The sequence below is a fragment of the Callionymus lyra genome, chromosome 10 (genome assembly GCF_982586985.1).
Source record: "Callionymus lyra chromosome 10, fCalLyr1.hap1.1, whole genome shotgun sequence".
In the NCBI taxonomy this organism is placed as follows: domain Eukaryota; kingdom Metazoa; phylum Chordata; class Actinopteri; order Syngnathiformes; family Callionymidae; genus Callionymus; species Callionymus lyra.
The window spans coordinates 19,741,918-19,755,276 of NC_141827.1; the positions used below are offsets into that span (position 1 = coordinate 19,741,918).

General features: G+C 39.0%; 3 protein-coding genes across 5 annotated transcripts; all 3 read right to left on the reverse strand.

Annotated features, from left to right (window-relative positions):
* Window positions 1-974: 974 nt before the first annotated feature.
* Window positions 975-6,001, reverse strand: cd8b (cd8 beta). 2 transcript variants are annotated; one of them, XM_087800786.1, is made up of 7 exons: window positions 5,881-6,001; window positions 3,827-4,168; window positions 2,654-2,737; window positions 2,499-2,588; window positions 1,258-1,291; window positions 1,149-1,188; window positions 975-1,061 (listed from the first exon to the last, which is right to left on the reverse strand). In XM_087800786.1, the coding sequence occupies exons 1-6, from the start codon at window positions 5,927-5,929 to the stop codon at window positions 1,170-1,172; spliced, it is 618 nt and encodes a 205-aa protein (XP_087656912.1). In that variant the 5' UTR covers window positions 5,930-6,001; the 3' UTR covers window positions 975-1,061; window positions 1,149-1,169. The 2 variants fall into 2 exon arrangements, with proteins under 2 accessions (XP_087656912.1, XP_087656913.1); XM_087800787.1 differs by lacking the exons at window positions 975-1,061; window positions 1,149-1,188 and having other exon boundaries at window positions 1,254-1,291.
* A 2,313-nt stretch (window positions 6,002-8,314) lies between these two features.
* zmat1 (zinc finger matrin-type 1) lies at window positions 8,315-11,366 on the reverse strand. Of its 2 annotated transcripts, none has more exons than XM_087801813.1 (6): window positions 11,186-11,366; window positions 10,266-10,347; window positions 10,030-10,165; window positions 9,740-9,961; window positions 9,311-9,392; window positions 8,315-9,237 (listed from the first exon to the last, which is right to left on the reverse strand). In XM_087801813.1, the coding sequence occupies exons 2-6, from the start codon at window positions 10,320-10,322 to the stop codon at window positions 8,484-8,486; spliced, it is 1,251 nt and encodes a 416-aa protein (XP_087657939.1). In that variant the 5' UTR covers window positions 10,323-10,347; window positions 11,186-11,366; the 3' UTR covers window positions 8,315-8,483. The 2 variants fall into 2 exon arrangements, with proteins under 2 accessions (XP_087657939.1, XP_087657938.1); XM_087801812.1 differs by having other exon boundaries at window positions 10,239-10,347.
* Window positions 11,367-12,110: 744 nt separating this feature from the next.
* Window positions 12,111-12,498, reverse strand: gnrh2 (gonadotropin-releasing hormone 2). Its single transcript, XM_087801814.1, has 3 exons — window positions 12,364-12,498; window positions 12,218-12,301; window positions 12,111-12,149 (listed from the first exon to the last, which is right to left on the reverse strand). The coding sequence occupies exons 1-3, from the start codon at window positions 12,496-12,498 to the stop codon at window positions 12,111-12,113; spliced, it is 258 nt and encodes an 85-aa protein (XP_087657940.1).
* Between the last annotated feature and the right edge of the window lie 861 nt (window positions 12,499-13,359).

Here is a 13,359-nt window from a genome sequence, read left to right on the forward strand (position 1 = left end):
GGTGTGTGGGTGAGAGAAATGAGGCATTAAGCGTGTTTGGAAGGTGAAACACTAATACTGAGGACACTTTAGCGGTGGGTGCGTGACCTACAATGTGTGAAAGGAAATTAAACGGTTGATTCTCGATTTCCTCTAAAATCTTTACCCTAAGAAATCGCTTTGTTTCCACAAACATGTTGAAAGAAACATACTCTTATTTTCAGTCACTAACTAGGTCATGATGATTAGATGCAAACACATGCATCAATGTTCTTAATGTGATCTTAATTATAGATTATATTAACCAGGGTTTCGGTGATTAGTGATGCCTTATCTTACCAGGAAATATTATTTCTGAATGATGGCTACTTACTCTTCAAGTGAAATGATCTTAACGCATTCACTTGTCTCCATTTCAGTAAAATGTAAGTAAGTAAGTCATTTTTATTTGTACAGCGCTTTTCTAGACCAGGGTCACAAAGCGCTTAAACAATCAAAACAATATTCAATAAAGTATATACTTTAAAGGTCAAGATAATCTGCACAGTACAAATATAGCTAAACTGAAACTACATTTAATATCTGGTTCTGTTTTTCGATTGATTTCTTTTTGTCTTATCTTATGTTGTGTAATGTTTATAACACTGGCAATACAGGTTTTTGATTCTGAATCAAGTTCATGTATGCATGAAGAAAAAAGGAAAACTAAAACTTAACAATAATCTGTTGATGTTTTCCAGAAGTTGTGAAGGTTACATTTACCTTTAAGCAGCAGAAACCTCATGAGAGCCAGACTCAAAGTGGGCAGATATGACCCTGACAGTGTGAACACGTTACACAAAGATTGAAAGAATAGCAGAAGTGAAGGTAAGACTTGCCCCCCCCCACACACACACACTTCCCCTGTGTAGCTGGGACAGGCTCTCAATGAATAAATGAACACATGTGTGAAAACACCATTTTATTTGACTGAAAGAAACAGTTATTTCGTTGTCATACTGTATCGTCATGACTTCGATCACATTCACTTGCAATATCTACAAACACTCCGCAGCTGCTGCTCCATCACCGTATCAAAGTCCCTGAAGCGACCAAAGGTTCACACGTTAGTTTGAAGCACGATGACCTTGAAGGTCAAAACCAGAATCATGAACAAGAGACAAACGTACCACTTGGAGACTGTGAGGGTTTTATCTGCCCAACTTCTTCCTTTAATAGACACATACATGTTTATCACAACATGTAAAACATGTTCACATGGTTTAGTTTAACACTTACTTGACAAAGTGGTGTCTGCATTTCTTTGGTAGTCCTGAAAAAAAAAAGATTAGAAATGAAGAGAAACACGGCTGGAGAAGGACATTTTGGGGGGATTTTTCGCTTTAATCTCTACAGGTGCTCTGGGTTTATTTTGTTGTGATTGAAAACAAAGTTCTTTTGTCTGTTTCCTCCAAGATAAGTTATATTTTAAACATCAGGCAGTTGTTCAACCAACAGTTTTATCGGCGATAAAAAGCAAAACTAACTACATTTTTAAGCATAACAGTGGTAAGACTTCTGAAATGACATGAATGCAACTTGCAATAACAGTTTAAATATCTACACCTGACTACTCTGGTATTTACAATATAATTACAATAACAATTAGGGATGCTACAAACATTTGGTAACTGAATATACATTTTCTGTAAAATGCGCAACAAATTATCTTTTAAATGTTCTTTTATGAAATCTTACTTTTTAAAATGTATTTTATTTAATTTTTTTGCCCGGCTCGTTGTCTTTGAGGAGCTCAGTGCGGCGACCTGAGGGAGATAGGAGCGCTCCATTTCACCACCACATCATCAAATTACGTTTTTAAAAATAATTTATTTTCAAAACAACTTTATCAAGTAAATATCAGAGCAATTCTGACTTATAGCTTCATCAGGGTATACCGTCGCCATGTTTCGAACAATGTGGTTTCCTTGCTCCTACAGTCAAATGTCTGATGTTCAGACATAACTAAGACTCACAATCAAAAACATGAATTGTACAGAACCATAAATCTTAACACAGGTGAACCTGCTCTGTGTTTTGGAGATCCTGCTACAGAAGTGCTGCTCCTGATGATACTTCTACGAGCGTGAAGAGTTATCTCAGACCGTGTCTTTCTTAGATATGAGAAACTTTTAGAGTCTTTTTTAAAGTGCTATTGGATTCCGTGAACGCCGAAAGGAACATTAATAAACATTTAACTTTTTATATTGCAGTTTGATCACCTAATGCCACATTTCAAACCTCGAACGCAAACTATTGGTGTTGTTTTATTCATAACAGAGTCATGTATTTGAACTGAGGAGGAAGAAAGGAGTGAGAGATTCTAGACTAAATATGGTAAAAAAAAATGAAGCCTGATCTTTCGGTGCGTGCCGAGTACTTAGACACGTAAACATGATATCTGGGTTGATTTTAATATGGATACATGTAAGACGTCACGACACATCAAACATACTCGAGTACAAAGGAAAATAACTCACGGCTAAAGTAGTAGAGCGTGAGGATGATGGCTAAAGTCAGCACTGACAGAAGTGCGACCAGCGTGTGGAGGATGAGGGATGAACAACCACCTGGAAAACACATTTGAAAGTTACTCAAGTATATGAACTGTATGTGCACAAGTCATGTGACTCACGGGGAGATTTTGGTGGTTGACATTTGCAGTCTTTCTTCTCGTTTGATTTGGATGTAATCTTGCTGGGTGTCGTCGGTTTAACCACTAATAGGAGACAAGAGTAGGAAAACGATTAATTTTTGAAAAGACAAAAGAAGAAAATAAAAGTTTTTTTGAAGTTTTCATATAACTGTAAAGAAAAAGCACTGGGGGAGCTAACGCCGTCACCAAGACGCTCATTTCAACATGAATTGGGAAAACAGCATAAAATCAAACCAGAACAATTCCTTGTAAAATAAACAATTAAAAGAATCATCTTAGTCGCACACCACAACATTTCTGTTGCATCACCAAAACAAAAAATAATCGGTCAAAGCTCGAGCAAGCTCATCTAGTAAGCCTAAAACAATGTCCAACAACAACGTGTCTAAAAACCTCAAAAGATAACCAAGATGTTTCGTCCACAAAATATGTTTTTATGCCACGTAAATGTATACAATAGTGTGTCATATTTGTATGACTCTCTGATGTCGCACTCTCAAGTACTTTTGATTTAGTTGTTCCTCAAATATTAAATTATCAGTAAAAAACACTTTTTAACACAGACTCAGCTTTTTAGGTAAGACTAACCCAAAGTTGCTCCTCAAATGTCGGCACCAAGTTTTTGGACCTTTTTGTTCACTTTCATAATATCGACACTGCAGGTCTTTAATTTTCGTGGGATGTATTGTCTGGTAAGCACAGAACAGTCGTGTGTGACTGGGAGGATAGTGATTGAATTCAGGTCCTCAGGAAGAGGTAAGAATGGGTCGCTCTCTGTGCGTTCTAGTAAGTTAGTGTGGAAGGATCTGTGGAGCGGCAACTACTCGTGTAAATATCAGTGAGGTCAGTGCTTAGAATGACCTCTAAGTTCAGGTACAGACTAGTTCAGGAAAAGTGCTTCACGAGCTTCATGGAATCCAAGCCGTACATCGTCAAGCGGATACAAATAGAAATGGACGAGTCTGGTTGCGGCAGGAGAACGATACTTGATAGACAACTTTAGGATGAATTGGAGCAAGAATGGTACAAATTCCAATGAGCACTCAGGTGAGCCAATGTCCTAATTACCCAATGGATTAAGTAGATTAAGTCACGCTGGTTCACAGGTTACTTTTCAATGTGTCATGAAATAAAGTAATGATAGAATCAAACCTCCGGGCAGCAGCAGTGTTCCGGGGTGCCAGACCTCGGTCCCCTTGTCTTTCAGGATGCACGAGTAAACCCCGGTGTCTTCTGCCGTCACGTTGATGATCCGGAGCACGAAGGAGCTTCCTCTCTTGTTGATTTTGAACTTTTTCTTGTCCACGTTATTCCTGTAGATCTCTTTGTTGGCATTGTTGGACCTCACCAGAAACTGGACTGTGTTGTGCGCGGTGGATGTTCTGAACCAGAAGACTAAGTCTGAATTTGTTCCGTCGCACTCGATGGAGGCCGTGGAGGAGATGTCAGGATAGAGCACCTTCACTGGCTCTTGTGTCTGAGTCTCCGAAGGCACTACAGAGATAAACAGTTCTGATGAAGCTTTCATGTTTTTGATGAAATATACCTTTGTGATCTTGAAACTGGTTCTGACGTTGTCTAATCTGAGAGGAAAATAATTTTAATATAATCTTTTTAAATAACAAAATATGATTTTAAAATATATATATAATTTAATACAGTTTATCCTCAAAGGTCAACTGTTTTACTACATTTTTTTCCAATTTGCAGATAATATTGATATGCTTTTGAATGTACTTTACAATTTAATTTAACCACTGAAATAACTTCTTTACCAGTCATTGTCTGTATTACCTCCACAATCTTCACAGATCCTGATTCATAATTAAGTGAAACTATTTTGTTGATTTTCTTTTACTCAAAGCTAAGACTATTTTCATCTTGAGCCAGGTTGGGTTTCACGGACATGACGGAGAGCAAAATCAAACTTCTCTGTATATAAATAATTGTCCGTCTCTCCTCTGATGATGCTTGTTTTTGCGGCGCTGACCCTGGCTAGACTGGACTCGCTAAGCGGCAACTATTTATTGTTTACATTAAAAACAAAGCAGATAGGGGGAAACATGTCGAATTAAGGAGCTTAAGTTGATACTATATTTTTTTCCTCTAGTTTAAAGCATCTTAGGGTTCATACAGTTTAATTTGTTTAAACTCCAGCCTTGATTGAACGGCCGTGAATAAATAAGTGCTCGGACATTACGGTAATAAAAATGTTACTAAAATATATTTTAATTGTCATTTAAAGTGTTTTCTAATTGAATTATAAACGATGGAAAAAATATGTTGTCAACATAATCATAAGTTAAGGTTAATAAAAAAGATCTATGTTTATATTTAAAAAATACGAGTATTTAACATTGAGTTTAGAGATATTTTGGACTAAACTAAAGTAACCAAAGTTTAATTGTGTATAAAACAGATTTTTCATGTCATTCTTCTGATGAAGTTAAGAACTTTCCGATCAAGACGAGAGTCGGAACAGTATATATCCTGGATGTATTTGAAATCTTTTGACAGTAACCAGAAATGTCAACCAGCTTTGAGCTGAACATATACTGAGCAATATGTTGTGCAACAACTTTCCATATGTTTGATAAACATGGTGCAATAGTGAACTTTAATGTTTTAGTCTGAAATTTTACATCCTCACACGAAGGTGGAATAGATGTTCGGATAGGACTAAATAACGGACGAACGGAATACAAATTGGAAACTAGTGAGAAGAGATTAACTTCATATTGAAATTCATAATACAAAAGTTAGATTTTTATAAAATGATATATATTTTATTTTTTATTAAATATTTACAACTGAAGCTAACGGTTCAGCATTTCGCTTTTGTCCGACAGTCAATTCTTAAATAAATTCAAAGTTTAAAAACAATAATATCATAAGGTTTACATTTGAATTATGTAATTTGTTTAATGATGATGAGATACATTCAAGAGTTCAAAGGTTAAATTGAAACCAGCATCAGTCGACTGTTGATGTTGCCGTTAAGACAATTTTAATGGCTTCATATTTGCATTAAATACATGTTTCTCTCAATAATTAAAATGCACACATTGTTTTAAGAACATGTTCATAAGTAAAGCCATATTCAATCATCTATGAAGCTCCAAGTTAACGTTGGCGTAGCTGAACTCAGTCTCAGGCCTCGGCAGCTGCTTCTTCGTATAATCACAGTAAAGTAGATTTTAAATCACCTGACATCCACAGGAGCACCAGCGTCCAGGCGAGCAGAGTCATGGTCATCCTGTCGGTCTCCAGCCGTCTGCCTGTCCGTCCTTCAGTGTGTGTGTGAGTGAAAGTAGTGTCAGCTTCTGACTCCCTCTTGCTGTCACTCTGAGGTGATGGGAGGGACTGAGCGGCCTCCGTTAGCAACAGTGACACAAACACACTCAAGTTTGATCCACCACACACTTCACGATCCACTGCGACATCAGGTCACATGACACAGACACAGTGAAGCGTCAACCAAGGAGAGGAGAATGTCTAACAACCGATGCTGCAAACTTTGTGTACGAAACGTGATTGTGAGAAAGTAGACGAGGAGTAGTAAAAATTAACTCTGTGAACCAACGGTAGATAAGAAAAAGCCTCCTTTAAGATCACAGAATAAATCGACCAGATGAAGAATGAAACAATCTCAATCATCCAGCAAAATATGTGTTAAATTAGTGAATTAGGAACCAATCGCACAACAGACCACTAGATGGCACGTATTTCTTATGACTCGTCGCTGTCTGGCGAAAAAAATTAATCGTTTTGTACGATTTAAGATTTCAGATAAACAACAAAACTAGAACAACTGGCTTACCTTCCATTAAACTACTACCCATAAGTGTGAGTATTTTCAATATTGTAAATCTAACAATAATTTGTTGTTTAAAAAAAAAATATCTGTGGAATAAGGAAGACTTGCTAAACGGCTAAAACTACATTTTGGCTATAGAGGCAGGGACACCCTGGACAGGCCTCCAGTCCATTCATATTGGCAGCCACTCATTTCTAGGAACAATTTAAACTTTTTTTTAGATGTTTTTTGGACTGGAGGAAGAAACCAGTCGTCTGTTGGATCCTGAAACAACCTGAATATTATGTTTCAGTCTTCAACAGGTTGAGTTCGCCTCACACGCAAACAGTTGCTGTTGTGTTTGAGGCAGTCGTGTTTTGATCTACTTTATCCGCTCAGAGTACTGCACTGTTTCTCTGCTGCACCAATTGAAGACAGATGTGCTGTGGTGGATACAGCTGTACTAGAGTCCTACATACACTTTTATTCAGACCACAATGAAATGAAGATCGGCTCCGGCAGCTGACTCAGGATCAGTCTTAGAAGAAGAAAAAAAACAAAAATTACAATTAAACATTTACTGTAAACATTTTGTTTGTTTTGATTTTGATGCAATTCTTTGCATATTTCTTTCCTCCCTTTTCTCATGATAAGTTATAATTTGAATATCTGGCAATTGTTCAACTTTCACTTCTATTATTCAGGTTTTGAACCCGTTGACATGTCAATGTCCAAGGGGAGGTTTTTTAGTCGTGTGGTAGGTCTGGATAGTCCTGAACTGGAACATGTGATACATGCTCAATAAACGAAAAAACCTAAATTGTTTTCTTGCATAACACGTCGTCAACCTCACTTTCAAACACAACTGTGTTTGTCTCACTCCCTCTTATTGAACTCAGCCGTGTAGCAGTAGATTGTTACTCTTCTAATATGTTGCACCAATCGATCATGGATAAATAAACTGATAAGCCTGCGTAACTCCTTGTGCCACGAATCTGGACTATGTTTATATGGTACTACTGCAATGATGGTTATACTTATGTTTTCTTATGATGAATACAATAAATAAGATGAAGCTTAAGGTAACTTTAGCGGTATCTTCAATTGTTAATATGTTTTGCCGTGCATGTGAAGACGATGATCAGAGATGTTCGGCGCCGTCTTGTTGTTCATTTGGATCTGGGGACTTTTTTATTTGAGAGGATGTGGGAACCGGGTTCGAACACGAGCGAGACAGGGAACTAGACCACAAGATTCTTTGAAAACAGGAGAAGTCAGGGGGCTTCAGAGAACTTCATGTACATGAAGCATCACTTGCTGTGCTCAGTGTTTGAAGCCTAGCGGGAGCGTAGGCGTCTTCTATTGAACGCTCATGGCTTTATTCTTCTCGCATACGTGCTTATGATGGTCTAACTATTCTGTATCAGTCAAGATATTCAAGCTGAAAATTTCATTTTAGAAAAATAACTAAATGTATTTTAGTTTTTATCAAATTTTGCCACCGGTAAACTAATGTTAACACTACTAATTCAAAACAACCTCCCCAAAATAGGCTCCAGGATTTGGTTAAGTGAAGACATGGAATATTATAAAGCTAAATAGCAATTTTTGCTGAAAACTCAGTTGCGCACCCTCTCTCTCTCTCACACACACACACACACACACACACACACACACACACACACACACACACACACACACACACACACACACACACACACACACACACACACAATCGTATTTTGATCGGAAAGCTTCAAATGAGACTCAACAGCGCCTTCAACTGGTTGCTAGAAGAATCACAGTCGTGCGATGCATAACCATTTTTAATTGTTTCATCAAAAGTATGTGATTATCAAGTGTAACAAAAAACAAAACAAACCAGTGTTTATTTGTGTAGCTCAAAATAAATAAAAGCGAGATAAGCTGTGAACGTCGTGACCAGCCAGCTGGATAAAAATGCTTGTTAACAGAAAGTGTGTTTGAAGCAGCAACTAGGATTGTTGAGTGTCTTTAAAATCCAAGGATGGAGTCGTCCCACAGCCTCTCCTCTTCGGTCCTGATGTCAACCCTCTCTTTTGATTTCCTCTTCTCTCGCCTGGTTACGTCCTCTTGTCGGCCCTCAAGATTCTTGACGTTGATCTCGGTCTGGATGTGCAGCTCAGCTGCTGTCTTTGCATTTCCCTCTTTATCTTTACAGTATTTTTCTACCTCCAGGTTCCCCTGCTCAGGTTCTCCTCTAGTTTTTTGCTTATGTTTCTTTTGCTTTTTACTCCTCTCCTTGTCCCTCAGTCTGACCTGCTCTCTCCTCCGGCGCTTCCTCCTCCCGGCCTCGTGCGACTCTCTCGACCTGCTGGACGGCTGCGGATGGCGTTTGCCGTTGTCCGTGTCGCTGCTGCTGTCAAAGGAGGACGAGCGGTAAGAGGAGCTGGATTGTCTCCTGCATCTCTTCCTGCTCAGATCTTGAGAGTCTGGAGCGGGCGAGTTGTTGTTGTACCAGCCCTGGAGAACCCAGGAAGGACAGAAAGCTGCTGTGTTTGAGTGATGGGATGGAGCGAAGACAGTAGGGTTGTCAGGTTGAAATGAATTTGACTGGTAGATTTGCACATCCTGTCCTTCTTCTTCTTCTTCTTCTTCTTCTTCTTGCGCTTCAAGACCAGTGACGGGTGCGACTCCGCGAGCCTTCTGGGCCTGGATGTAGTCTGCCAGTTCATCTGTGAAAGTTCTGTATTGCTTCTGCGCAGGTTTGTCCTCAACGTTCGTCTCCCTGCGGAGACAACCGGTCAATCTTGTTGACGGACGGAAGGAAGAAGAGAAGACAGCGGCTCGTTTTCTCTTACCGACTCTTGAGCTTGACTCTCTGTGTGTGCGCCACAGAGTCGGACTGCAAACCGAGGCTTTGATTCACCACAGGGCTGGTCACTAGTAACAAACATTCAACAACAATTAAGAGAAGCAAATCCTCCACATACTCTTGTTTTTCTTCTTAGTTTTGACTTTTGAATCTGGTTGATTTAACCTCTTAAAAGAAAACTTTCATTCCTCGTTTTTTAATTATCACTTGCTCTCAATCTGTCAGTTCTGCTCGCCCAACATCACTCATTTTGGCTGCACCTCCCACTCAAATCCATCAGAAATGAGAGCAAAGGATGAGAAGATGATGCGTTCAAGGGAACACAGAAAGAAACAACAGAGTCTAAACATGGCGGGGGGACAGGCATGTTGCTTTTCTCTCCACCAGGACCTTAAACTGTGCGTGTGTTTGTTACCTTGTGGGTCTTGGAGTTGCTTCATCTTGGCCTCATTCTTCTGGTGTCTGCGTCCGTTGTAGTGTTGAGACGCCATCAGAGGGTTGTTGAAAGAGGCGCAGCACAGGGAGCAGTATTTGTTGGGATCCTTCAGGTCCACCGCTGAGCTCGCTCTTTCCGTTTGCTCACCGGTACATCCAGCTGTTGACTGTGCCACCGATGCAGGGGACGGAATTGTGAAGTCTGCTGGATTGAAAGTATTTCATTGATTTCAAACGTCGTTCTTTTTCTGTGTCTCGACATTCACTCGCCTGAGTTTTTAAGATTCTGTTTCCGAAGGTTTTTGCTGTGGACTTTGCCCACGTAATGAGACGTGGCCACCACGGGTGAGCTGAACACCATGTTGCACATCTTACAAAACTTGTTTTTGTCGCTTAACATGCTTTTCTGTGGACATAAATATCAGAACGTGAGCGGTGCTCTGATGATATGATGGAGAGAAAAGAAGCACTTGTTTCACCTGCTCGCCACTGGTTGAAAGACTCACTTTGGTCGGCTTGATCTGCATGGACGTATTGTTGCCCGTGGTCACCGCCAAGTTCATCCTGGTCAAGTCTTACTTTAGCCTCCTGTGGAACAAGTGCAAAATGAATTTTAAATATAAATTAACTGAAATATTTTCGTATTAGTGTTGAGAACTCCACTTGTGTGTGATAATCATATGAACTAAAGTGTAGGATCCTGGCCACCCATTGATAAAAGATGGATTCAATGAACTTGTTTATTTAATACATTAGCTAACATGTTATTTTATTTCTTATTTATTGTCCCATGAACAAACTCTTCAAACCCCAATTCAAGCCAAACTAGTTTAATATAAGGCAGAAAATGGAAATAATAATAAGAATGTGTCCCATCAGTTATATCTTTTCACAAAAAGTGTTTTTTAAGAGCTTTTCTAAGTAGAAACCCAGTTATTAAAATAGTTAAATCATTAGTTTTTACATGAAATCATGGAATTTAAATAACTTTCGGTTCATGTAAATGTGATAGGACTCTACATAAGTTCCTTTTATTATTTCTTTCCTCCTCTTTCATCCTTATATATCCTTGTAAAGAATAGTCAAGATTGATAACATTGAAATGAATAAGGGTTTTAAGTTAGAGTTTAAAAGTTTCTTGGAAAAACCTAAATGAAGGATAAGCTTATTTATTCAGTATAAAGGAGTTGAGCGTTTTAGTGACGTCATCACCGGTACATGGACATGTCACAAAAATAGCTTTCTGACTACAAATTCCTCGTTTTTTAATTATTAAATGTAGTTTCAGGAGCTTATGGAAGACGAATGCTGGAGTAGAGTTTGTGTTATCGTCCATGTCTGACGTTAAACTAGCGTAGGTGGAGACAGTGTTTAGCTCAGCTTTAGCACGTATGCTAACAAATGTTGCGTGATAGGCAGAACTCACCTCTAACATAGGAACATATTTCAGTTATATTGTTTATTAGTTTGTCTTCAGCAGAAGCCACAGTTGGTGTTTTTTGTTTGAGTTTGAGCGTCTGACGGAGCACAGTCGTCCATGTCCCTGTGTGTACCCCGCATGCGCAGTAATGACTCGACCACAACCGTGGATGTCAGTTGAAATTAAAATAAAAATATATTTTTTAAAGCAAACTACACAGATGGCAATATAAATGTTTAACCCACGCTATAATTTGATTTTTTATTTGATTTTTTTTACATTTTACAATATTATACTTCGTCAGTGTGACGTCAAAATAATACAGAAATAAATGCTGAACGAGTTTTGTGTCAAACAAAAACACAGTTAAGGTACTTGTGATTGTTGCCTAAACTTTAACTTAAACTTTAAACTTTAGGCAACAATCCTTTAGGCCCTAAAGGATGTGTTACGATAAAATACTGTCTAAATATTTGCAGTTCAATTTAATTTTTTTTTTGTCATGTTAAGGTTAATTTAAGTTACATTTGTTTGTTCATTTCAGAGTTCTTTCAGAGATATACTTAAGATTTATGTTTGAAAAACTCAAACTAATAAAGGTAAATAAAACAACGTCATATATTTTAAAACAACAATTGTTTAGCCTGAAGTTATATTTCTTAATACCCTACTTACTTTCCCCCCCGTTTTCACCCTTTTTTCTGTCTTTTGGCTTGATGTCTCTTCACAAAAGTCACAGTGAATAATACACACTGGTCTCGAAAAGCGCTATATAAATAAATATTACTTACTTACTTACTTACTATAATCCTCTGTAAATAATGTGGCTGCGGTGTGTTAGTCGTCGAACAAAAGAGTTAAAACAGGTTCTATCAAAATTGGTTCTTTATTAATGAACAGACATGAGTAGATCGATCAGATTACACATGGATCACTTCCTCTTCTGGAGCTCCCGGGTTAAAGCTTCCAGCTGCCAAGAGAAGTAAGTTCAGCATCAACGATAATGACGGAAACACAGGTCTGGACCTAAACCCTCACCAGAATGTTCCTCAAGATGTTCCTCCTCTGAGGTCGAATGTAGCTGCACTCTCCCGCCTCGCACAGCTTGATCTCCTCGGAAATCTGCAACAAACCGTCGAACCGATAATGATCTCCATGTTCCAGGGTTGATGAGGCGCCCTCACCTCTGATGGGACGAACGAGTCCAGCTCCCTCTTTCCTCCGGGATACCATCCATGAGACCAGTGCTGGCCGTGAGACAGCTGAGCACCGATGCACAGGAGCAGGCCGAGCAGCAGGACCAGTCTGGACACGCTCATGGTGAAGAATCGGGTGCTGACCTCTCCACTCCGTTTGCTTCAGGACTCTACGTGAGAATAGAAAAAATATATTTTAAATCTCAGAAATGACTTTGTTCAACTAGTAACATTCAGAGAGCGCAGCACACTTCCAAGAGTGCACAGATGATCAGTGGATCCAGATGGTTTTCCAGAACACCAAGATACTCGAAAATGCCATGAATACTAAGAATCCCATTCTTATACCTTAAAGTTATATATTAAGTCCAACAAAAAATACATTTGTAGCCGTTTTAACCCCAAATATCTGTTAAATATGCAGATAATACTTAGAATTATACTCCATACCTGAGTCTAGTGGCTTCTCCTCAAAGTTCTTCACCGAGAGATGACGGTTCTGATCTTCTGGTCCTGGTTATAAAGCCTCCATGAAACCTCCACCCACCCTTCAACGCATCACTCAGACCGTGTCCGTCCTGCCCATCTCTGACCCCTCGACCCCTGACCCCACAGGTGAATTGAATCCTCCTCGGGGACGCACCACTTGCGTGTTAGCAATTATCACAGGCAAACAGTGGCGAGACCTTCTCGGGTTCCTCACCTGACCCCCCCGAGTGGCTCACCATGGCTCGATCAAACGGGAGTGAGCGACAGAAGGTGAGTCTTAATTATTTTACTTTCATGTTATTCATCACATCAGAAACAAGTTCTAATTACCTCTGCCAAGGAGGTCGATATTAGGACGAGGACCATTTTCTCTTTGTCTTTATTATTCTAGTGACGTATAAAACAAATTCCGGTGTTTAATATAAGATAAGGAACATGGCCTATAGATGTCAAGCTTCAAATTAAAGTTAAAATTATATTTGAGGAAAGGACTTT

Coding starts and splice junctions, on each gene's coding strand:
- cd8b (XM_087800786.1), bottom strand. CDS start 5,929: ATGACCATGACTCTGCTCGCCTGGACGCTGGTGCTCCTGTGGATGTCA. Junction 4,169..5,880: donor GGTGCTCCTGTGGATGTCAG/GTGATTTAAAAT, acceptor TTATCTCTGTAG/TGCCTTCGGAGACTCAGACA. Junction 2,589..2,653: donor TCAACCACCAAAATCTCCCC/GTGAGTCACATG, acceptor TGTGTTTTCCAG/GTGGTTGTTCATCCCTCATC.
- gnrh2 (XM_087801814.1), bottom strand. CDS start 12,498: ATGAGCGTGTCCAGACTGGTCCTGCTGCTCGGCCTGCTCCTGTGCATC. Junction 12,302..12,363: donor ACTCGTTCGTCCCATCAGAG/GTGAGGGCGCCT, acceptor GGTTTGTTGCAG/ATTTCCGAGGAGATCAAGCT. Junction 12,150..12,217: donor ACATCTTGAGGAACATTCTG/GTGAGGGTTTAG, acceptor TTCTCTTGGCAG/CTGGAAGCTTTAACCCGGGA.
- zmat1 (XM_087801812.1), bottom strand. CDS start 10,322: ATGAACTTGGCGGTGACCACGGGCAACAATACGTCCATGCAGATCAAG. Junction 9,962..10,029: donor ACAGAATCTTAAAAACTCAG/GCGAGTGAATGT, acceptor TCAATCCAGCAG/ACTTCACAATTCCGTCCCCT. Junction 9,393..9,739: donor GCAACTCCAAGACCCACAAG/GTAACAAACACA, acceptor GTTTGTTACTAG/TGACCAGCCCTGTGGTGAAT.